The sequence below is a fragment of the Rutilus rutilus genome (assembly GCF_951802725.1).
Source record: "Rutilus rutilus genome assembly, chromosome: 15".
In the NCBI taxonomy this organism is placed as follows: Eukaryota; Metazoa; Chordata; class Actinopteri; order Cypriniformes; family Leuciscidae; genus Rutilus; species Rutilus rutilus.
In genome coordinates, this window is record NC_140220.1 from 33,693,483 (window position 1) to 33,717,288 (window position 23,806).

A 23,806-nucleotide genomic window follows, 5' to 3' on the forward strand; every position below is an offset into this window, starting at 1 on the left:
ATAGTGTTTTTTTTCCATATTGTTTTATATTGTTTTTTTTTTTTTTTTTTTTTCAGCAGTGGCTAGAGATAGAAACATTACTGATTTTGCATAAATGTGTGCCTAGTCATGCGCAGCACTGGCAGCAGATGCTGAGGTGCCGTCTGTTCATGCTGCTTTTCTCAACCGAGGCCTCAAAGACACCCAAACCATCACCCATTTGTATAAGCTAATCCAGGAACGATTGTGTTAGTGTGAGTGTGAGAGCGCAATTCAAAATTAATAGCTGCCTGAGCCCTTGTTAGAGTTTACTGTAAGACACCACTTTGTCTCTTTCGTGACATATTCAATGTGTGAGTGGGGGGAGGGGGGGAGGTAAAAAATCCATTGACTCTTAAGTTTTCATGCATTAAAAATATCAAAGCACTTTTTAAAAAAGACAAATTTTAAGCTTCAGCTGTTATGTAGCCATTTTGTTTCAATGACTGTTTTCTATCTTTTTTTTTTTTATTTGTGTTCGTGACTTTCAAAGTGAAAAGGTCTTCCTTTTGTAACATGCTTCCTGTTGTCATGCCTTATCTGTCTTCCTTTTAATGCACGGTCATCTTTTTGTTGTTTTTGAGGTTTATTATAACTAAATACCTCCTGTTGTGTATCCTTAAATAACTAAGTGCTGTCTGGTGAGCAGAACTTTGTCTTAAGTGGCTGCCTGTCGTGGGCTACAATCTGTACAGACCTAGACGCTAAGAACCAGGCAACCCGCACGACTTCATGGTTGTGGGGTTAAACTATGCTTGTTCTCATTCTTAGAACTTTAATCTGTGTAACTAAGCAGTTTTGTTTCGAGTGTGTGTGTGTGTGTGTGTGTGTGTGCGTGTGTGTGTTTTCTTTTCAAGCGGAGTGGATTCTCTGCTGTCTTTTTTTTGTTTACTAAAACCAGTTAAGTACTGCATTCTGATGATGGCAGGACTAGAGGGATGGTACTTTTTCCTTTGGAAATGGAAACGAGGAGGTTTTAAGTCAGACTTGAGAGACTTATGTCAGTTACTGACACTTTTATAAGAAAATATTTGATTAAAAAAAAATAAAACATGATATTTCAACTGGTTGTATCATTTATAATTTAATCAAAAGTTTTCTTTCTTCCCAGAAAGTCGCATTACACACCAAGCAAACATTGTTATTCAGTATTAATTGCAACAAAAAAAGCAGTCTAAACACCTCGTACCACAAGAATTGAAGGTCTTCTTATATCATTGATGTAGCTTTTAGGTCACATAATCAATGTTTCCATGTCCATAAACATCTACTCATCTTCAAAGACCCTTGCAGCACCACAGTACATCACCACAGAGACACTAAGGCCTACAGAAAAACATCTCCGGCTGTGCACTAATGATTTAAACACACAATGTTGAAGGCGGCAATTCGTCTTCTCACAGCGAGGATTACAGGAAGTAACTGTTGACCTGAGAACAATCCCTGTTTGCATAAATAATGAAATTTTCCCTGTGAAAGTTTTATCTGTGGTTGTGAGGCTGGTGGCCATTCAGTGCCAGTAAAGGATCGTTATATGGAAATCACCATAGGGTAATTGTTTGCTGATTTTGTAAACGCTCTGCTCTTTTCTGAAGAAAAAAAATCCCTTTTGCTTCATTGCTTCAGCCTTTACACACTCAACATTGAGAGGACAAAGTTAAAATCACAGTACTGTACATCACATAGTAATTCCAATAAAATTCACAAAATCATGTTTTGGTCATTGGCTTTTAAGCATGTCACCTCTAGGCCAGCTGTGTAAACAACATTAATGTATAGACTGTAGCTGTGAAGTGTAACCGTCGGCGTAAGAGGGAAGCAAGTGCCATATTATATCAGTTTGATGTGATTGTATTAGGAAGGTATGACTGTTTCTATTCTGTGTTCTTTACAGACTTTGTCCGTTTAATAAAGCCTTTGAGATCACTGAAGCTCATGAGTGATTTCTACACGTACAGTACATCAGTGTGGCCTTCTTCACACACAGACTTGCTTTCTGTGTCTGACACAATTCATGCTTTCTCCTATCTCAGCTATTGTAAATACAGCAGCATCAGGTTGAATAATAAACATCTGAAATGTATTTTATTAAAAAATATATGTTGGTTGTAATTGACAAATTCCTTATTGCCATTCACAACAATAATGTTCATTATACACACGGTCTCACTCCTTGATGTGTATATACAGTGCACAGAGACACAATCGTGTGAATCGGTGGAGTTTACCGAAAGCTTCCAGTAGTGTCTTCAGTATGTAAACGTTGTCTTAGCCTCTCAGCAACAGGCAAAAAGAGCAGCTCCCAGCATGCTTCCTGAACCTGTCTGACTCCATCATCAGAAGGCCATTGCAAAGCTCCTCTGTCTGTGCAAAACAGAAGACAGAACATTTCATTTGTGACCAAAATGACACACTATACACTTATACTATGCACACTACCGTCTAGTGTATGAATTTTATAATTTAGTTTTTTCATCGATCTATCTAGTATATGTATATATACACACACACAAACACACACATATATATATATATATATATATATATATATATATATACACACACACACACACACACAAGTATGTACAGTATATGTGTGTGTGTGTATATATATATATATATATATATATATACAGGGTGGGCCATTTATATGGATACACCGTAATAACATGGGAATGGTTGGTGATATTAAAGTCCTGTTTGTGGCACATTAGTATATGTATATATCACCACCCATCTTGAGGAGTTTGCCCCCTCACATATACTAATGTGCCACAAACAGGACTTTAATATCACCAACCATTCCCATGTTATTACGGTGTATCCATATAAATGGCCCACCCTGTATATACAGTACAGGTCAAAAGTTTGGAAACATTACATTTTTTTATATTTTTGAAAGAAGTCTCTAATGCTTATCAAGGCTGCGTTTATTTGATCAAAAATACAGAAAAAAAACCAGTAATATTGTGAAATATTATTACAACTTAAAATAATAGTTTTCTATTTGAATATACTTTAAAAAATAATTTATTCCTGTGATGCAAAGCTGAATTTTCAGCATCATTACTCCAGTCTTCAGTGTCACATGTGACATCCAGTCTATCACATGATCCTTTAGAAATCATTCTAATATTCTGATTTATTATGAGTGTTGGAAACAGTTCTGCTGCCTAATAGATTTGATGAATAAAAGGTTAAAAAGAACTGCATTTATTCAAAATATAAATCTTCTTTACTATCACTTTTTATCAATTTAACACATCCTTGCTGAATAAAAGTATTGATTTATTTCAAAAAAAGAAAGAAAAAAATTACTGACCCCAAATTACTGACCAGTAGTGTAAAAGATTTCTATTTTTAAAACATTTGCTTCTTTTTTTTTTTTTTTTTACTTTTTATTCATCAAAGTATCCGAAAAAAGTATCACAGGTTATGAAAAAATATTAAGCAGCAGAACTGTTTCCAACTTTGATAATGAATCATCATATTAGAATGATTTCTAAAGGATCGTGTGATAGACTGGAGTAATGATCATGAAAATTCAGCTTTGCATATATATACATATAGTATTATCTATTTATAAATAATATGCTTTGTATTGCTTTATGCAATTTTTGCTTTATATACTATGATATATATATATTCCAGTTGTAGTGATTGTGTGTTTATATGCACCCGTGTAGAGCTGTAAGATCTCCAGCAGTTTTCGAGAGTGTTGCAGCTCTCCATCTAAAGAGCAGTTCCACAGAGTCTGACACACCACAGCGGCCAGATGCCAGTCCTGAGGCCCGAAATCACGCAGACAGTCAATAAGCCTGCAGTAGGGAGAGTCAGAGAAAGCACAGTGCTTAAACACTATACAGTACAGTCAAAAGAAGAAAGCACACTGAAGAGACAGGCAAGTTACTTCTGAATGGTTCCCTCAACCCTCAGTGCGGCCCTGCTGTCCGGGTCTGCAGATAAGTTGATGAGAACTCCACATGCAGAGAAACACACATCAGGGGTCTTGGAGTCCAGAAGGGTCACCACGAACTGCTCCACTGACACATAAAAACAGGATTACACAACGTCAGCCTCTGGGGGATTTGAGCCAGACAAACTAGCAGAGAGAACGTCTCAAACCTTTGTGCCGCATGATGAAGTGTCTCACGTCTCTGATCTGCGACAGATTTCCAAAAACACGTGTGGCCTCCAAAACAGCATCCATACTGGAGCTCAGCAAGAGCTTTAGTAGCACTGCAATGACAGAAGGACAGACGGGAGGGGGAAATCACTGAAGGACAAAGACACATGCAACATTCAGACTGTGTTCACACACACACACACTCATCTTACACTGTGAGATGTGTGTGTGCTGGGAACGGACCACTGAGCTTTCGCCTTGGTAGTAAGACAAGTTGTTGATGGTGGCCACAGCATTAATCACTAACTCTTCACTCTTCTTCACACACCTGCTCCCTGAGAGACAAGAGCAAAGGAAACAGAAAACTTGATCCATCTTCCATCTATTTGGAATGGCATATATAACAGAATAGAGATGCACCATTATAATTATGAATCATTTATAAATTATGCATGTTCATTTCCTTCATTTTTTATTACATTTACATCATCTAGAAGCTACTCTTTAAAAACACTAAGAATTTAATAACACTGTTAAATCTAGCAAATCTCAACCAAATTGTTTTTTTTGTTTTTTTTTTAATAAAGTAAATGTTAAGTGAAATAAAAACGTATTTTATTGCAGATAGTTGACAGGGGAACATTTTTCATTTTCATTTATTTTAACTTGATGTAAGTTACTAAAATAACTCAAAGTAATAATATAGACCTATATAAACATTAAAAAAAATGATAATAATAATAAAAACAAAACACAAAATTACTAAAACATTACATACAATTTTTCATTTTTCATACTGCACATTAAAATGTGATGCATAAATTCACTATTTTTCATTTATTTAGACAAGATTGTTCGTCAAATCAATTTGCTTGTCTTAGTTTGCCGCCACCTATTCAGCAGGATACATCATTATGAGAGTAGGGTGGCGACAAATTACTGACTTTATGGCATTGAACCGTGAATTTAAACGATTTGTTCAATCGGGAGCAAAACAAAGTGACTGTCTTTATGAACGAGTCATTGAATCATTCAACCGATTCGTTCAAAAACAAATGGCTTGGTGTTCCAGCGTTTTTTTTTTTTTTTTGCTGTGGCTTTGTTTTAACTTTATCTTAGTTGGCAGAACAAAAACAGACTTTCTAAACCCTTTTATTTACATCCCACTGTCCTGGCACTTTTTTATGGGAAACAAATGTGCCAGTATTCATGTATCCGTAGGTGTGAAATAAAAAAAATGCTGTCTACTTAAGTAGACCTATTCACTTTTTGTTTTGACCAAAGTCATAAGTCTAATTAAAAAGTAGGTTCATTCCCATATGAGAAACACTTTCACACATTTACCGGACTAGGCAAGATACAATATAGCAGCTGACAGACGGTTCACTTCTTGGTATTGAAGATCATATCGCACGGAGTGCTAATCAGGTATCACTTCCTCCTCGAGAAGTTTCAAAACCATTCGCGTGAATTTCAGACCGAGTACTTCATGATAAATCCAAATTTGAGGTAGTCAGAATCTGACAAGCGCATATGACTGTAGTAAGATCCTGTACTTCTCGTTCAAAGCGCGGTTTGCCCTGTCAGTGTTTGTGCGTCACTGCAAAGTGCGAGTTTGTTTCGAAACACCTTTTGTTGTGGCGAATGCTCGGTCATTGTCACCCTTGATTTCTCAGTTTCTTTTTCCTTCTCGATTTTTATTTTCATCATAACAGGATGTCATTTTAATGTAGCAGACATAAGGTAGATAAGCGAGGAAGAATAAATCTCCCACCCATTTCCTCTCTAACTGTCCACATCTCTACATCCTCTAACCGTAATTTCTGTAGGAATCTAGTTACACTTTATTTTCTCACATTCTAAAAACGATATAGGACAAATATTTCCACAGGACAAAAAAATCTCCTTCTCTATTTCAAAAAGGAAACACATAACCACCTTTTCACCCTAGCGTGCCTGCTTCTGAAACTTCCTCATGCAGAACCAAAAAGGAGCTTGCATCCATCACCATGAAACCACACTGCAACTCTGAGAACGCCAGGCTGCTCAAATAAAGAGCTATGCAGGAGGAAAACGAACAGTTTACAGAGCGGGTGTTCTCGTCATTGGAGAGGATGCAGTAACTTGAGGGTCTGTGCCAGTAACTGACATGGAGAGAACATCATGTGATTTGCACAGTGCAGAGCAACCAACTCAGTTGCACATTCATTCAAGTTCAAGGAACTAAACTTAGTCCGAAACATCTGTGTTGACGTGTTTAAAGTTGCATCGCTTCTGATAACCACTGGTCACGCGTACAATGCTTTGAGAGTGACAACCGCATTGAAATGCATGAGTGAATACACTACAGTATCTGTAAAGTACGTTCCGTGTGGGATTTCCGTAAGAATGACTTTCGTTGAATGGTAGTAGAATGTAGAACTGAACTAAGAAAGTGCTCGAAAGATTGGGTGTGTGAATATGACACGATTATGTTTTTGTTACCCAGTAGTTCCAGTAGCAGCTGCACACACAGTGAGTTGGCAGCTAGTGCCGTGCCCACGGTGGGATGGATGGCCAGGTTGGCCAGCAGTCTGATCAGTTTGACCAGGATGTCCTCTTTCTCAGGGGCATGACATTGCTCAGATGACGATAGTGTTTCCTGGTAGGCCTGGAAAAGATCTAAGAGGACATCTATCCCTCCTTCCTCTTCATAAACTCTCTCTCTGGCTTCAATGCTTTTGGATGTCAGATTTCCTAGAGTGAACAGGAGACGCACCACTAGATCCTGCACATAAGAAAGGAGGACAGGTGTGTTTAGTAGGTCGTTGTAAGTTAAAATGTTAACACGTAATAAATTACATTTTATATATATATGTGGTGAACATGATTTCGCCAAGTACAATATGTTTCTGGATCAACATACTTTGTTGTTCCTTGGACAACATTCCAATCAACCAATCAGATTTGAGTGACAAGTTTACAGTTTATGTCAAGTTTACAATCAACTTATCATTTCCCTCTAAATTTAGGGATAACTTATGGGTAGGGTTATTTTTAGACAGGAATGTTGTTCCAGGATCAACAAAATATGTTGATCCAGGAACATGTCTTACTTGTGAAAATTACGGTGACCTGGAAGGCATGCACATACTGCATTTCATTTATAATTTAAATTTTACATATTTCTTATTTATTTATAAATCAAGCCAAAAAGGGATGTTTAATAAAAGTAAAGTAATTGGGGAATTGGATTGTGGAATTCAATCATCATCAAAAAATATATATAATAATAATAATATCTATATTTATTTATTCTTTTTTTTTTTCTTTTTTTTATACAAATATGAATGCAAACACCAGGACTGCAGATAAGTGGCATACATATCTAAAATGTGTACCATAATATTTGGGGAACATTTTATTTCATCATTGCATATTTTCATTGAGTCCCATGTTGTATATCCAGTGCATTCTTAAAGGAGAAGTTCACTTTTAAAATGAAAATTCTGTCATCATATACTCACCCTCATGTTGTTTCAAACCTGTATGAATTTCTTTCTTATGCTGAACAGAAAGGAAGATATTTAGAAGAATATCAGTAACCAGACAGTTTTTGGGTCCCAATGACTTCCATAGTAGGAAAAAAAATACTATGGAAGTCATTGGGACCCAAAAACTGTCTGGTTACTGATATTCTTCTAAATATCTTCCTTTCTGTTCAGCAGAAGAAATAAATTCATACAGGTTTGAAACAACATGAGGGTGAGTATATGATGACAGAATTTTCATTTTAAAAGTGAACTTCTCCTTTAAGCAGTTTCAGAAATAAGTAATTTTGTTTGGTCATAAAGCACAAGTAAAGTTGCATTCATTTACAAGTCGGTAAACCTAATAATAAAACACAACATTATAATATTAATTTTATTAATAGGTCTAACTATGATAAACTTAATAAGATTCATTTTCATTCAATACTTTCATTAAATTGACAGGCCTGGTTTTCAGTGCTTTCGTGGTTGATCCACTAAACCCACACGAATAACCAGCAGCCTTTGGTGAACTGTTTTATCAGACATTTAAAACTGTTTTTCAACAACTCCTTTCTGTTTTCATTCAGAAAATATGAAAAAAGTGGGGTGCAGAAAGAGACTTCTGCCAGTAGTCTAGTGGACAGTATGTCCCTATTTGAGGCACAGTATGTGTGAGACTCTAGTTTATGATACCTAGTAAACATTGTGAACCGTGTTTATTCTTTATGAGATTAGGAGCACATGATCTCATTACTCTCAGTGCCAGAAGGAAAGAGAGAGAAGAACATCTGAACTGTCTGTACCGAAATAAAACGAACAGAAAAACACACACTCCTTCATAGACCATTGCTCAAGTTTCACTTGAGAGCAGAAAGCGGAACATGCAGCCTATATGCTTACATGTGTGTGCTTGTTTCAGTTTACGTCAAAGCGTGCGTGGACATATACTTGATCCAAACTCACCTGTTTCCTGCTGTGTTTGCCTAGAAGGTCCAAAAATAGGCTGCAGCAGCGTGGCGTCTCAGCTAGTGCATGACAGCATTCAGTGTAGGTGGACAGCTTGCTGGAGACAGAGCACACACAAACATATCATCACGTGGCGCAACTTTATCAACACTAATTACTAGAACTAGAACTTCTCTCACCTGGTGGATACTAAAAATGTATTTATATACCAGTGCATTATAAAACACTAAACCAGTGGTTCTCAACCAGGGGGCCGGGGCCCACTAGGGGCCTCAAGATGAACATTAAACGACTAAACTTACTACGAAACTACTAAAATCAAGATATTTATTATTTTAATTCAACTTTTTTTTTAAGAAGAAGAAGAACTAGGGTTCCCACAGTCTTGGAAAACCTAGATATATACATAGTCTAATTTTAAAAGTTTGATTTCTAGACCTGGAAAAGTATTGTAAATGAATAAAACCCATGGGCATGTGTATAATAAATATACGTTCAAGTTTTCTAGTTATGCCAAGCACTGCCATATGATAATGCTAATTTTACCAATGGGAGCCTTGGAGTCAAAAAGGCTGAGAACCACGGCTCTAAACACTTACTTCGATCCTCACCTGAATATTCGGGCCACATTAATGCAGATGTCGAGGTCATTACGATGGTTCTCCAGAATCAAGCAAAGAGTAAAGAATGCCTTGTTGGACAGGAAGGAAGGCCGAGACTCGGACTGGTCAGCTATATTTCTCAAAGCTGCAGTGACCTAGAAAGGGTGAAGAGGTCAAGACTGTGTGCAACTGTATGTGTGTTTGGTAAGTGAGTGTGAATAAGGTACTGTGCAGCAGGTGTGCGTGTGTGCTTATTATTGCCTTATGGGTAGAGATGCATATAAAAGAGGAAGCACTTATAATCAAGAAGAAATAACAGAAGGCCTTTAAAAGTGGCCTCATAAATCTCTCCATCAAGAGCTTAGGACACTGATTAGGGTACAAGGAGGGTGCCTGCTAGAGCTGCTTGGCCCATCGGGCCGTACTTTCATAAAAACCCTCATTTCCGTCTGCCAACATGCTAATGAGTGGCACGGCAATTGGCGCTGAACATCAAACTATGCGTGCCAAGTTCAGGAAGTTTATTTGGGCAGAGTTAAATAATTCCCTGTGAAACGTACTTTGAGTATAAAGTAAAACATGGACACGGGGAAGTGGAAAAAGGGCATCCTCCCAGACAAAAGCAAAAACAAAAGCAGAGGAAAAGCACATTAAAATCCGCCCTTTTTTTCAACCCTATGCAACCCCACCCTTGTGAAGCGCTCACATTTTGTTCCGCTTCGCTCCCAGAGCAGAGTTCTGAGAATCGTCCGGGTGGGGTTTAAGCATGTTCTATTCCTCCTGTTTTAAAGTCTTAAAGACACAGATTTACCATGTTTGCAATGCAAACCTATTTGTGTATCTATGGCGGTGTATGTGTGTTGCACAAAGCACTATTACAGCACATAGGGGGAAGCACACGTCCTCGGTCACTGTGGAAATGTATGATGGGATCTTAAGTGTTTTTGAGACAACAAAATACATTACAGAAAAGTCTCTCTGCATTTTTTTTAAAGGGATAGTTGACCGAAAAATGTCATTATTTACTCACCTTCATGTCATTTCAAAACTGTATGACTTTCTTTCCTCTGTGGAACATAAAAGAAGATAATTTGAGAAATGTTTTTTGGTCCATACAATGAAAGACAATGGTAACCAAAACCGTTCTTCTTCAAAATATCTTCTCTTGTGTTCCACAGATGAAAGAAAGGTAATTTTTGGGTGAACTATCTCCTTTAAGATGACACATTTGATCCACCAAAAAGTTTGCTCATTCGTGGGTTTGCCAGTTTCCTTAGTTTTAGTGTATATGGGGGTATGTGTGTGATTGTGAACTTGATTGGCATACTAAAAACAGGGTTAGAGATGACAATAAAGGAACTTTGACACCTGCCCGAACAATGCAACCATCAAAGACCACCCACCTGTACCAGTATGTGTCCTGCGATGACACGCTGGCCTTCTCCCTCTGACCTCTGAGTAGTTAAATTAGCTGAAGTTGTAAATGGACCATGCATCAGTCTCTTTGACAGCTGTAGCAGTGTGCCGATGAAGTCTTTAGCCAGCAGCAGACTGGAGATGGCACTGTTTCCTGAGAGGAGCTTCAGTGAGCCGACACAGTACAGCACGGCCTCACCTTTACTCCACACATCCTCACACTGTAGCTGACACAGAAGGGAGTCTGTGTGGAAACACATACACACAATGGGCTGAAGTTAGAGATCATGCCTGATTGAGCTTAGAGAGTCAAGGTGAGTTATACAATAATCGGGTCTAACCTAGGATGGAGTCGGTGAGGAACATGGCGTCGTTACTAGCATTCCGGCTGATTTTGAAGACGAGTTTGCAGATGTTCAGCAAGTTGTTTCCACTCACATTGAGCTTGTAATATAGACAACAGCAATAAGGTTCTGTAAATTATTTCAAATTTCAGATGTTTCAGACCTTGTAAAAGATTATGATGTTTTAAGACAGCTGCACAGAACCAAAATATATATATATTTTTTTTTATGTATTTGTCAGTTTCTCAGCCATGAAGGCATTTATGCATTTGGCGAATGCTTTTATCTTAAGAAACTTACAATGCATTGAAGGCGTACATTTTTATGTGTGCTCAGCTGTCAGTTCGCTGGAAAGCGAACCCACAATGAAAAATGTGTTAAATTAAAAAGAAAATTGTTAAATACAGTTTAAAAATATACATTCTTTTGTCATGTTTATTTTTTTGTAATGTGCGAGAAGTATTAACGTTTTAAAGGAGTACCGTTTTTACTAGATTCTTTGTTCGTTTTTCATAGGTAATTGTATTGAAACCAATTAGGGTGAATTTGACCCAGACCATAGCAATCACATCCAGATTTTTTACCAAATACAAGGTTTAAAGGTCATATTTTGTGTGTGTGTGTTTGAGTGTGTGTGTACAGGTTTGTCATATATTGTGAGGACCAAATGACTCCACAAGGATAGTAAAACCTGAGATCACCTACACTGTGTGGCCCAGCCAGCAGTCCCCACGAGGGAAATGGATTAATAAACATACTAAATTATGTTTTTTTGACAATGTAAAAATGCAGAAAGTTTTGTGTGATGGGTAGGTTTAGGGGTAGGGTGAGTGTAAGGGGATAGAATATGCAGTTTGTATAGTAAACAAATCATTACGCCTATTGAGAGTCCCCACAAAGATAGCGAAACCGAGTATGTGTGTGTGTGTGTGTGTGTGTGTCTCTATATACTCACTGCCAGAATAAGTTTGGCTAATGTTAAGTTAAGTCGGTCCGATCCCACATCTATAAGTCTGAAGAGCGTTCTAAGGATGGCGGACCTCTTTTTACACTGCCTTCCCAGCATGTCTCTCTCCGCTAGGGCGTCATGGAGACCATTGCATGAGTTACACAGCTGTCCCACAATCTCATCTGACACGCCATCACCTGTAAGGATTGTTTTTTTTGTAAAGAGACAAAACCTGATCAGTACTCTGTATGTTCCAGTGCACAAAATATGTAACAGTGTCAAAGTCGCATTCGCATTTCCCACAGTATTAATTGCAGCATTGTCACCCTTCAACTGTCCCTGTGAAGGACAGGGAAAGAGGAGTAGTCTGTGACACAGACTCTTTCATTCAGCTGAACTGATGTGTACACAGAGTAGGCTTACTGACATTTCAGTGACATTTGACCCACATGTCAACACCCACTGACAAAGTTAACATGGCCCTTAAGGGCATGTTCCCCCCCTGTATGGTATGCATCATTAGTGTGTAATGTATATAATAGCTCTTTATTGTCATTCTGTATGTACTGGCTATGACAACATAATATGTCAAAAAGTTTTAAGTTAGATTAGACTTCATTTTTTTTTTCTATTCATCTTTGCATCCAGAATAATGATTAATTTCTACATGCTTTTTAACCATTCTGTGCACTGGCAATGCCTTATACTTGCTGGATCTAACTTGCCTTTAGGGGATAAGGCAGGGGCTGCGTTTTTCCAAAGCTATTTTTTGCTAAAACAAATGTTGTTTCTCATATCTGTTTCCAAGATGGTTGGCATTCTCCCCAACGGCACCCTTCGATGATGCCATGGAGAATATGAATGGTATTTTATGCATGAACCGAGAGGCTCTTGGCACAATAAATATTTGATATTTATCTTTCAAATGAATTTTTATTGAATTTTCAAAGTGCTTAAATATTTACTGCTATTAGATTGCATTTCATGGTTCCTTTCTCCCACATGCTTTGACTTTAAAAGCTTGTACCGTGCCAAGCTCAACACAAGCTTTGTTTTTATTCCTCTGCATTCAGATATTGTGTTTTCTTTCTCCCTGCAGTTTGCTTTCACTCTGGGACACATTCAAGTGCTGAACTGCAGCTCCTTAGTACGAACTTGCATAAGCACAATCCAAAAAACCCAGAATTAGGATTATCTTTCTAAATTTAAAGTCAGTAATAGGGGGAAAAAAACTTTTTTTGAACTGTTACAAATCTGAACTAGGGTGAATGGAAAATAAAAAGCAGAGCTGTTATGTTGGACTTGACTATTTGTGTATAACTTTGGAACTGCTGTATTATTTCTCTTTAAACTATTTAAAAATGTTCCTTAAATAAAGAAGACTGGTAGGAGTATACTACAGAAAATCATTACATGAAGTTTTGTTCTCATAAAGTTCTCATAAGATAATGAAAAGCCATCAGGTATCAATCTGAATGCTATATATGTTTTTGGAGCTATTAAAATGGCATTGAGGTTTTTTTTCCTACCCTAAAACATTGCATTACACTTCAATTAAAAAGTAAAGCATTTTGAAATGACTAGTTCTGTGCAAACATATAGCTGGTCTGATGATGTACAGCAAAACAGAACGTGTCCCTTTGCTCTGTAAGGTTATCAGATCATTACTTGAGTGTATTAAGCACATTCATGAGAGGCATTTTATCATCACCTGGAGCAAAGGACTCAAATTCTTGAAGGACAGGAAGGACCTTAGTGTTCCAGAACACAGATTCGTCCATGTTGTCATCACGTGGGTCTCCATACCTAAGCCTGGCTTCTACAGCAGAAAGACATATAGTGGGTTTTAGACAGACAGATAAATATTTAAATAGACAGGTAGATGTACTTTATTGATCCTGGAAGGGAAATTCAGACAGTTCACCCCAGCAGTTCTTAAAGCATATGAATGTAAGACAGAATGTTCAACACAGCATGAAAAGGTCAGAGCTTCACACCCACCCACATGCCTTTTCATTAGTGTCTGTTCTGTTCAAATGCTTCTGTGAGCATTTGCATTGTGGACGAGCTGCAGGAAGCAGTGTGGGTTGCGAAAACAACAGATCAAACGATCAGCTAGCATCTGGATAAAGAACCTTGAGAAACTGCTGCAGCAAAAGTGGTTAAGGTTTCCAATCCGATCAGATGTTTGCGGCCACTGGCAAGATTGTGTCAGGAGCAAGATTTACAAGATTGTGAGAACTTCGCTTTGTTTATCACGTGTCTGACTGCCGGTTAGCGGTTTCAAGTGTATATTTATACAGTACAGAAATAGCAATATACCTGGTTTTGATTCTCTTTCCGTGGATACATCAGTTTGCGGCATCCTGCTAATGACAAACATACAGTAAACAAAATGTACATGCAGACCAGACAAAAAGAATAAATTACATAATTGTGTTTGAAACAGTGGCTAGATGAACAACAAAGCCTTGATGGCGTTTGAAAACGTTTGTGTGGATATAAATGCTAAATATGTACCAACATAAATACAAGTATGTTCAGTGGGTACTTTTTAAATACACAGCTTCTAGTAGAGCATTCTCATGGAATTCTCCTATTTTCCTTGCAGACACAAGAGGTCACTGTCGTGATATCCTGATGCAGAATTTCATTGCCCAATTTTTTGATTATATCTTTTACTGTGAGCACTGCTCAAAACCAGTTACTGGTGAAAAATAGATAATGTTCAAAATGTGCTTGAGAAAATGTTCATTAAATCATGCACGCGTATGTGAGGGCTACTGCAGTACACAGGAAACCACATGTTCATGTGATCGTCTCAGAGCTAGTAGTCATGCACTGTGTCACAGTAAATCTTATCTCAAAAATCAAGATAACTGTTCACACTGTTTTAGTCTGTGCTATCATTAATAGCAGATTAAACTCACTCAAATGTCTCATGTACTTGTACTGCCTAAAATTCACATACTTTTTTATTTTTTATAGTGAACTATATTGTAACCATTCATCTTTTATCGTATGTGGCATGGGTATTTCCTAAGGATTTTGAATAAATAATGGTATGGCGAGGCACTTTTGTGGCATTGATCATGTTTGGGCTTTGTACTGTCTCGATAATGCCTCTTTGTTGATGGGATGCCTCGGCCGAGACGTGATCTCATCGTGTGAATCTCAAATGAGACTGTACTGGTGGTCAACAGACCAGTCAGCCTGCCAGCCACAAACGGCCTGCATGATCTAATATCGCTCCATTAGCAACTATAACAAGGATATGGTAGATAAAGAAGGAGAGAGAGAAGCTTGCTGCTTGACTTTAACTTACTATTAAAGTCCAGAGTGTCCGTAAATGCATCCAAATTGAATGCAATGCATTACGATTTTCATAAGTGAGCATTCTGGGCAATGTATTAATGAGAGCGCTTGGATCTGAATAAGCGAACCTTTTAACGTGGTCTTTCTGATAGATTACACAATTCTGTTGCATGTAATGGAAGATGTACACAAAAGAGGATATCAAACTCAGGTTATAAAAACATTGGTAATGAAAGGATTAATGCCGCTGGGATCTACTGATCAAACAAGTTCACTCTCTGAACAGGCACAGAGCATAAATCAAGTGAGTTTGATGGTGTATTGACAGTAGAGGTTTTTGTTATGAAGCCCAAAGTTGATTTCAAACCTCTGAATGTGCAGCAAAAAGAGTACATTAAATTGATATGTAACCTTCAAGTAAACAAACTCTCAAAAAGCATACCTGTGTTTGATAAGTGTGTGCAGGGAAGTTTCGGAGGACGATTTTGTTTTATGCTCTGTAACATTAGCATAATGTAGCTTTTCTCTGTCATCTGATTGGTCTACTTCGATCCTTGCCTCTAGAGACATATCTGAACAGGCACACAATAATACAACGTTAAACAGTCAAAAACAAATAGATTTCTTTCTTTTTTTAAATCTTACTGATTACTCCTATACAGTTTGACAGGACAAACACACACATTTTGTTTTCTCAAAGCAAGCAAACTCAAGCGGCTAGCGGATTGTCACAATGAAGTTATATAGGGTTATCAATATGTCTGACAGGCGAATAAGCACTATTACTGCATAGCACTTTATTTTTTGGAAGATGAAGTATCCCTGTGAAAAAAATAAAAATAATAATAAATAAATAAATAGATTAATAAAACACTTCTATTTATTTTCTTACTCTTTGTGTGTGGTGTCATGAAGGGTAGTTGGTGGATGGATGCTGCTCTAAGCAGTCTGGCTCGAGAACCTCCTGACCCTATCCTGGTATTCCCTCGTTCAGCTGGGGGTTTGGGGAGAGTTGCTTCATTGTCACCGCCATACTCATCCAGGGACACAGACAGCCTGGGTTTCTAGGAATGACAGAAGTCTTCAATTATTGTTCCCTGTTTTAGTCAGACAAAGTTTTAAAAAAGCCTCTTACATGTTCCAGTGGGCTGAGACGAGTTCCAGAGCCAGGCCTGGAGTCAGGAACTTCAAAATGGCGGCCATGAAGACTAGAAAAGAAATTTGGGAAGGCAATTAAAACCAGCATACCAGTTATATGAATAAGCAAACGGTTAATATTATAATTCAAGTACTTCATAGAGTGCAACAGTCGGGATCTGGAAGTAATAAAAAAAACACACATTCGTTTTCTCCATAGGAGAATTGGTTTTTAACGATAACTTATAAACTTAAAGACTTTTAAATAGCCTAAACGTGTTTAATAGCAAAATTCATGAAAAACTACAGTACATTACCCATGATTCTGCAAAAAAAAAGTTTTTAATCAATAGTTTTATATACATCAATCGCTTCATGGGATTGTAGTTTTTAGCAAATACTTTTTTGCTTCACATCAAAGTTTGTAATGATGTGAGTGATTCACCTCGTAGCTGGTTGGTTCGGTTCATGGCTTATAACTCTTAAATGAAGATTTTTTTTTAAATCCCTATGGGAAAAATAATTTCAGAACCAAGGCTGCTGAAAACGTAGGCGGGTACTGTTGCACTCTATAATAAAAATCCATTATATTATAATAAGCATTAAATACATGCAAAACAAGTGATAAACAAATAAGCTTCTTATATCTGATGTTGTTTTACCTGAATGCAGATGGTGGTCGTCCATCATGTGCACGAGAAGAGGATTCTCCAAAGAGCTGCCGATGCTTCTCCTGAGGTGTGAAAGGTCGCTGTGTGGCAAGAGTCCTGAGAGAGCGACGAGCCTCTGACACTATCTCAGCACTTGTCTGTCTCCCGAGGCCAGGGCTCATGTGGATCTGCTTACTTTTGTCCTGCTGGTGCTGGAGCTCCATCCCAGACATGCTTGATCCATAGGGATGTGTACCAGCATCAAAAGCCTGAGACCTTGACCACTATGCTATAACCAAAACTGGTTGGAAAGATGCATAACTATGATAAAAGGAAGAGGAGCATTTATATTTTAAATAAAATGAACGGCCTCTTGTAACTATAAAGATTTAGCTGTCCCAGAAATCTATAGCAGACTTTATTGCATATTTTTCTGACATTCTTATATTACCTCAGTCTTCACAGCGGTCTGCTGTCCTATAGTTTTCAATATTTAATATTTTATTACTTTTATTTAACTCTAATTTTAAATGCACCCCGCAAACACGTGTTCAACTGTTTATTAACCGGAGTCAGTGCAAGACAAGAATGCGCGTCCACGCACCGTCACCATGGAAACACATAACGCTGCTACAGTAACTCGGGTGTAGCAAAACAAAACATTTAATTATAACGTAAAAAATAAACTAAAGAATAAAAGACTCGTACAATAAACAACTCGATTCGATATCTTAAATTCAGGAAACCAACAAATCAACAATAATAATCTACGACACTATTAGTATCAAGCGTTGCTTGCAGCCGACTTCATCGGAAAACTTGCTCTTTTAGGCAGTGCGTGATGTAAACAGCACAAAAAAAAAAAAAAACCTTTACCTTGATTTCCAAACGAGCCTGGGTTTCACGGTTTTAAATATACATTATATTTAATCCGGAAAGATGAGCGTGTGTGACAACAGAAAGAGGGACGCGCACCACCGAGTCAATCACGGCCACGCGCATGGTCATGTGACACACGGAGGCTTTTGTTATGTGAAACCTACTGCCTTTTTACTTTATTTCTTTGCCATTTTTTCTTCATTTTTAAGAGTTAGAACAAATTAATAAGGATTCATTACCCGTAATTACATAGAGAGTTGATTACCTTAATATATAGGTGTATTTTAAATCTTGTGAGCATCAGCCATAACACATTTCCTACGGAAAAAGGTGAGACCATTTTTCAATTCAAGATAATTAAAAAACTTTAACCTGTATTGTATCGAAAACAAAGTACATTTATTTTTTATTTAGAATTAAACTAAATTAAGGCTTCATTCATATTCCTCCCCAAAACTCATATGCCTGGTGTTCAATAAAAAATCCCAAAATTCAGGCCCACAGAGACACGAGGTGACACGAGAGATAACAAGTGAGCTGATACTTACCCACCCAGAATGACACATACAAGAGGAATTTAAAGCTACTAGTTTTAGCCTTGTTCTAATTAGGACAGTATTTTCCACTCAGAAATATCTCAGGTTTCTTGAAGTAGGTAACTTTTAAAGGGATAGTTCACCCAAAAATGAAAATTGTCATCATTTACTCACCCTCATGTTGTTCCAACCCTGTATGAGTTTCTTTTCTTCTGTTGAACACAAAAGAAGATATTTTGAAGAATGTCGGTAACCAAACAAAATATCTTCTTTTGTGTTCAACAGAAGAAAGAAACTCAAGACAGGTTTGGAACAACATGAGGGTGAGTAAATGACCATTTAAATTGTTTGGGTGAAGTTATCCCTTCAATAGAGTATTCACATTATGCAAATAGTGGATAATGTGTTTGTCTTTTGTAACTGAGACATCTGTTTTGTCTGTTGTGGTTTTAACATAGTCATTTCCCACAAACAAGTCTTCTGAGAATCTGTCCACCCATTGGCTAAATTGTATATTAGAGACATCAAACATCCTGACTTACTGTAGACTGCCTATTCCTATTATTAGTAAGCAAATTCACATATATGAAGGAATAAGAAAATTTTCTTCATGCAGTGTTGAAATTATCATCTCACATTGTTTAGTGGGTTATTTCAAAACTACTCTGCAAGCAAGACTGACATGGTTTGTCTAACACACTATACATACAACCCTCTTTCTCTGTTCCTCATGAAGTTAAATGCATGTATGAGCCGTCTGGTTAGATTTAAATAACTCTACAAGCTTCATTCTCATGGATACAAGACGCCTCATTGGTGTAATGTGATTGGAGGGGTTAGCCAATAAGGAGTTAGTACAAGAGTGCTCATTGGCCAATGGCTGCATAGATATGGTTGCCCTCTTTCATTGTCACTAGGGGAGTGTGGTGCAAAGGATGGCAATTTTGATAACATTATGTGAAGTGCACTGCATTTTTTCTGCCTGTCAGATTTTTGATATGGCTCACATGAGGTGCGCACATCTGTATTTAGAGGGCTGCATGAGTGGTGTGAATTTAATTATCTTGTGAACCTTGACACATGCGCACACACACACACACACACACAACTGAAGCTGGATGCTCTTCTTCTACGTCACTGAGGTAAATTGGTTTGTTTTGCAAGGACCATCATTTTTCTGGCTGCTGTCTCCTTGGCAACCAGTTCCTTATGGGCAGTCTTTGGACACACATTGACTCCCTCACCTGGTGATAAGGAGAACGCAGTGATGGTTCACGAATGTATGACGAGGAGGTTAAGCAATGTGTTTGCTTAGACTTTACACAAAGAAAGAACTGTCAAACACTTTGAGCTTGTGTCAACATGTGGTCGAGAAGCACTACAGTTTTTGTTTTGACCGAGCACAAAGAGATTTCAACATTTGCTTTATTTTTTTATGCAATTTTGCAGTGTTTATTATAAATTATTTATTCGTTTCACTTATATGTCCAATAGGGAAGAAAGGAAGTTCTCAAATGGGATACAATGGGATAATTAGCCTAAGGTCTGTCACTTTTAGGCCTGTCTGGCTGTTATAGATCAAAATGCTGCTTAGCATATTTATCTGTGTTTGATCCGTGAAAGTAGGATAGAGGAACAAACGTGGCTGGAAATGTCACTGACTAAGCTGGGGTCTGTTCAGATTGTCATGCCTCAATGGTACAAGTAACCAAATCCCAGAATACATTGCTGTCATTGTCTCTTCCCAACACATACTCAATCACTTGTTCTACCTCGCTTGACACAAATAAAAATACCTGTGTGTCGTACCAGACAAGTTTTAGTCCGCTCAGCATAAATAAAAACACATCTTCAAGCATGTACACTAGGCCAGGATAGATTGTCAGGGTAAAAATTACATTGCTGTTGGAGCCATAACCTTGTGGGCAGTGCTCTGACCAATGGTGGAACAGATCTTGTGTGTATATATATATATATATATATATAATACATAATATTTTTATGTATAAACCTCTGTAGTATTTTGGAATTAACATTCACATAAATATAGGCGAGTTCTGTATTGTGTTTAGAAACAATTGTTGTGCTTTCCATCTAACATTTTAATTTGCTGAGAGAAAAAATTGTGAGAACAAGCATCTGACATTGCCATTTTCTTTTCTAACAGAGTGGCTTTGATTAGGACGCAGTGACGACAGACTGCTGATTGACTCGTCTGCTGTCCAGAAAAGTCAGCCACACACTCTCTCACTTTGTTCTGTGAGCTCTGAGTGGGGTGCTATACATTTCAAACAACTATAGCAATGAATCCAGTTCCGGTTGCACAAGATACAATGCAGAGCACGCTAAGCTAAGGTAGGTGAAGGGTGATGGGATGGAATTTGAGATTGAATGTAGTGATGACAGCAGTGACAGAAATGAACTTTTTTGATATTTACTCTTAAACTGATTTCCAAGTGTGTGGTTTTTTTTTACCTCTATAAGGGCATTTTTCTAACCTTATTTTTCTAACCTTATTAATTTTTTTTTGTTAAATTCAGTTACAATAATAAGATACTATAGGGCTATTACCAATCAAATGAAATCAGTATCAACAAAATCCATCTTTGCACTGCAGAGTTGGCACAGAATCTGCATTTAGATGTTTTTACACTGCTGCACATAGCCGTCATGAATGCATTTGAACTGTGATTTCAGTTGCATATTTAGGGATTAGATATGATAAGATAGGAAAGTTAAATGATGTGGGGAAAAAATACATAATTTGTTTGAATATGAAACTAAAACTGCCTGTAGGTGGCGGTAAGTCACTGTATTAATGAGTGAGTCATTGAGCCATTCAACCGATTTGTTCAAAACGGCTTATTCATTCAAGACCAACGCAAGTGACTGCTTTTATGAATGTGTCATTGAATCATTTACTCAACTGATCTTTCAGTATTGTAACACCTGTGTGTATTGCTCAGAGTTGATAAGGATACAGCAGTGATGTATCTTTTTTTGGAAATATTTTTGTTGCAAAGCAGACCAAAAACAGACAATATTGTCTATTGTGTCTAAAATGTAAGTCACTTCATATTAATTTCAGAATCGTATAAGTATCACATTTACAATTGTGCTGATTTTCAGGAAAAACAGTACCCTGGTAATCCAGAGTTCTCGCGAGAGCACAAGCTGAATTTGCTCAGCGAGTTACTCTGGTGTCGAATAATGATGCTCATTAAATATGCCCCTCGATCTGAGCTGCACCAATCAAATCGGGTTATCTGATATAGGCGGGCCAGAGGCGAGCTAAACAGATGATGACAGCGCTGTGACGTCGAAGTCATTGGTAAACATTGCAAGATGGCTATGGATGAATACCAGTTGTTTGAAACGGCTTTGGCCGCTACAATGAACGAGTTAGACTTGGCTTTTTATCTAAAACAGGAACAGAAGACTTCCTTTGCAAGAAGGACGTTTTTGCTGTTTCGCCAACCGGATACAGTAAGAGTATAATCAGAGAATGTCTAATAAGGTTAGCTCCGCTGGTAGCTAAATGATGCGTATGGGGTTTATTGTTGTGATTGGTCGTAGTGTTATCCAATTGCGTGCAGCGAGATTTTCAAATGCATGCCTGGTGCCGCCCCTCGAGCTGGCCGATTTTCATTAGTAGACGCCAGACCATTAATCTTTTAGATTTAGGTCTGGATTTCCAGGCTAGAAAAACAGCACTTTTGGGTTAAAAAAACCTCCAACAACTTATACAGGGTCATTTTTGCCCCAATATCTTTTACCCCAAATGCCCATTAATTTTTTTGGTTTAAAAAAACTTTTGTCAATGCAACATACCTCTGACACCCTTCTAAGGATGTGCAGGACAATATTGTCACACCCTGAGCCAAAAAAGTCCATTTTTATCAACCCAGCTATACACCTATGTGCACATAATGTAAAGGTATAATCAGACTAACACACACTTATACTGCTGTTAGATAATTGGATGGAATGTTCCAGTCATGGAATGTTGGCACAGCTAGCACTCATTAGAGCTTAATTATGGCAGTCATAATGGCAGGTGATATGATGTAGTACTGTCACCTGACACGCATTTACAGTATGTGGATGAAGTACTGTACATGTAGTCAGCCAACACTGATAGTATGGTACAGGACTTCCCTTTTAGTTATAATTTTTTTATGTTTATTTGAGGATTTCATTGGATGTGAACACAATGGGACTCTTTGTCTTTGTTCATTGTGTTTGTGGGATGCTATACACTACTGTTTGCCTTCCCCCTTTCCCCTGACCAAAGATTTATGTAGGTACAGCCCTATTTCCCCCTTCACTGCTGATTAGAAGGTTCCCTAAGGACTGTCATAAATGTGCTCTATCTATTTCTCTCTCTATCCTTCTTTCTCACCCCCCCACCCCCCCATCTACAGTACATTACTCTGTGATTTTATTCCCATGCTCATGTCCGTGGGTCTGTATGCTCTATAATGAATAGAATCTATGGCTCTCATCTGGCCTGGGAAACAAAGAGATGAGTGTGCAGTTGGATGGTTGGTGTGTGTATGTCTGTGTGAGAAGGGTCAGGGTGAATATGTCTTATGTTATGTGAGAGATGCACATGATGGTGCTAATAAATCATGACTTTGGCCTATTTTCCTTTTGTAATCATGTCAGAAATCACCAAGGGCACAGATTGTGTACAGTAGATTATCTCTCTATTGTCTCACAAAGCATAGGGACTCATTTATTCTGTCTCAGTGACAGAGAGAGGTTGTAATAAAAGAAAGGGATGGTCCAAGAGAGAGAATGGTCACTGAGAGATGAAAGGAATAGGAGAATAGGATCAGATGGTAGAGAATCTTTGTTGGACATTATAACAATATCCAGTGCTGGCTGTTTCCTTCTCTCTTCCCTGACATACACACAAGTTTGCGTGTGTGTGTGTGTTTGAGAGAGATGTTTTAATATATGTATGGATGATCTAGAATTTTTCAACTTGGATGGTAAATATTTAGGAACCTCAACAAAATATATGATATAAAACGACTTGTAAGAACTACTCTGATTCTCGTTAAAATATAACTTGAACAAACTCAATGTTGTAACGAAAACTTGGTGCATAAATCCTCACAAAATGTGCCAAATAAAATCACTTGTGACAGGTGCATTTTCTCAGATCACTGTTCTTTGTATAAATGCATGGAAAAACATCTAAATAATTCCATTGTGGCACAATTCTGGACCAGTATACTGTATATGGCTTTATAGGGCATAATACAGTCTTCACCTTTACGCCAAATAATTCAGAAAATCAATCACATGTTGACTACATGAATATGATGTAGGCACTAAATTGAGACTA

At 37.7% G+C, this 23,806-nt stretch overlaps 2 protein-coding genes across 3 annotated transcripts in view; one reads left to right on the forward strand and one right to left on the reverse strand.

Moving 5' to 3' along the window:
- The window catches only part of sesn1 (sestrin 1), a 6,478-nt gene extending 5,396 nt beyond the window's left edge, over window positions 1-1,082 (forward strand). Inside the window, exon 10 of the mRNA XM_084432586.1 lies at window positions 1-1,082. This exon is cut by the window's left edge and continues 527 nt beyond it. The gene's annotated coding sequence lies outside the window, so the exon portion shown is untranslated.
- On the reverse strand, window positions 25-19,173 carry armc2 (armadillo repeat containing 2). Of its 2 annotated transcripts, XM_084432581.1 has the most exons (19): window positions 18,993-19,173; window positions 18,180-18,232; window positions 17,048-17,356; window positions 16,384-16,456; window positions 16,141-16,312; window positions 15,691-15,820; window positions 14,256-14,302; window positions 13,645-13,752; window positions 11,940-12,130; window positions 10,982-11,084; window positions 10,628-10,884; window positions 9,234-9,379; window positions 8,620-8,719; window positions 6,629-6,911; window positions 4,357-4,479; window positions 4,144-4,257; window positions 3,929-4,061; window positions 3,697-3,836; window positions 25-2,382 (listed from the first exon to the last, which is right to left on the reverse strand). In XM_084432581.1, the coding sequence occupies exons 3-19, from the start codon at window positions 17,266-17,268 to the stop codon at window positions 2,243-2,245; spliced, it is 2,481 nt and encodes an 826-aa protein (XP_084288707.1). In that variant the 5' UTR covers window positions 17,269-17,356; window positions 18,180-18,232; window positions 18,993-19,173; the 3' UTR covers window positions 25-2,242. The 2 variants fall into 2 exon arrangements, with proteins under 2 accessions (XP_084288707.1, XP_084288708.1); XM_084432582.1 differs by having other exon boundaries at window positions 14,256-14,299; window positions 17,048-18,232.
- Between the last annotated feature and the right edge of the window lie 4,633 nt (window positions 19,174-23,806).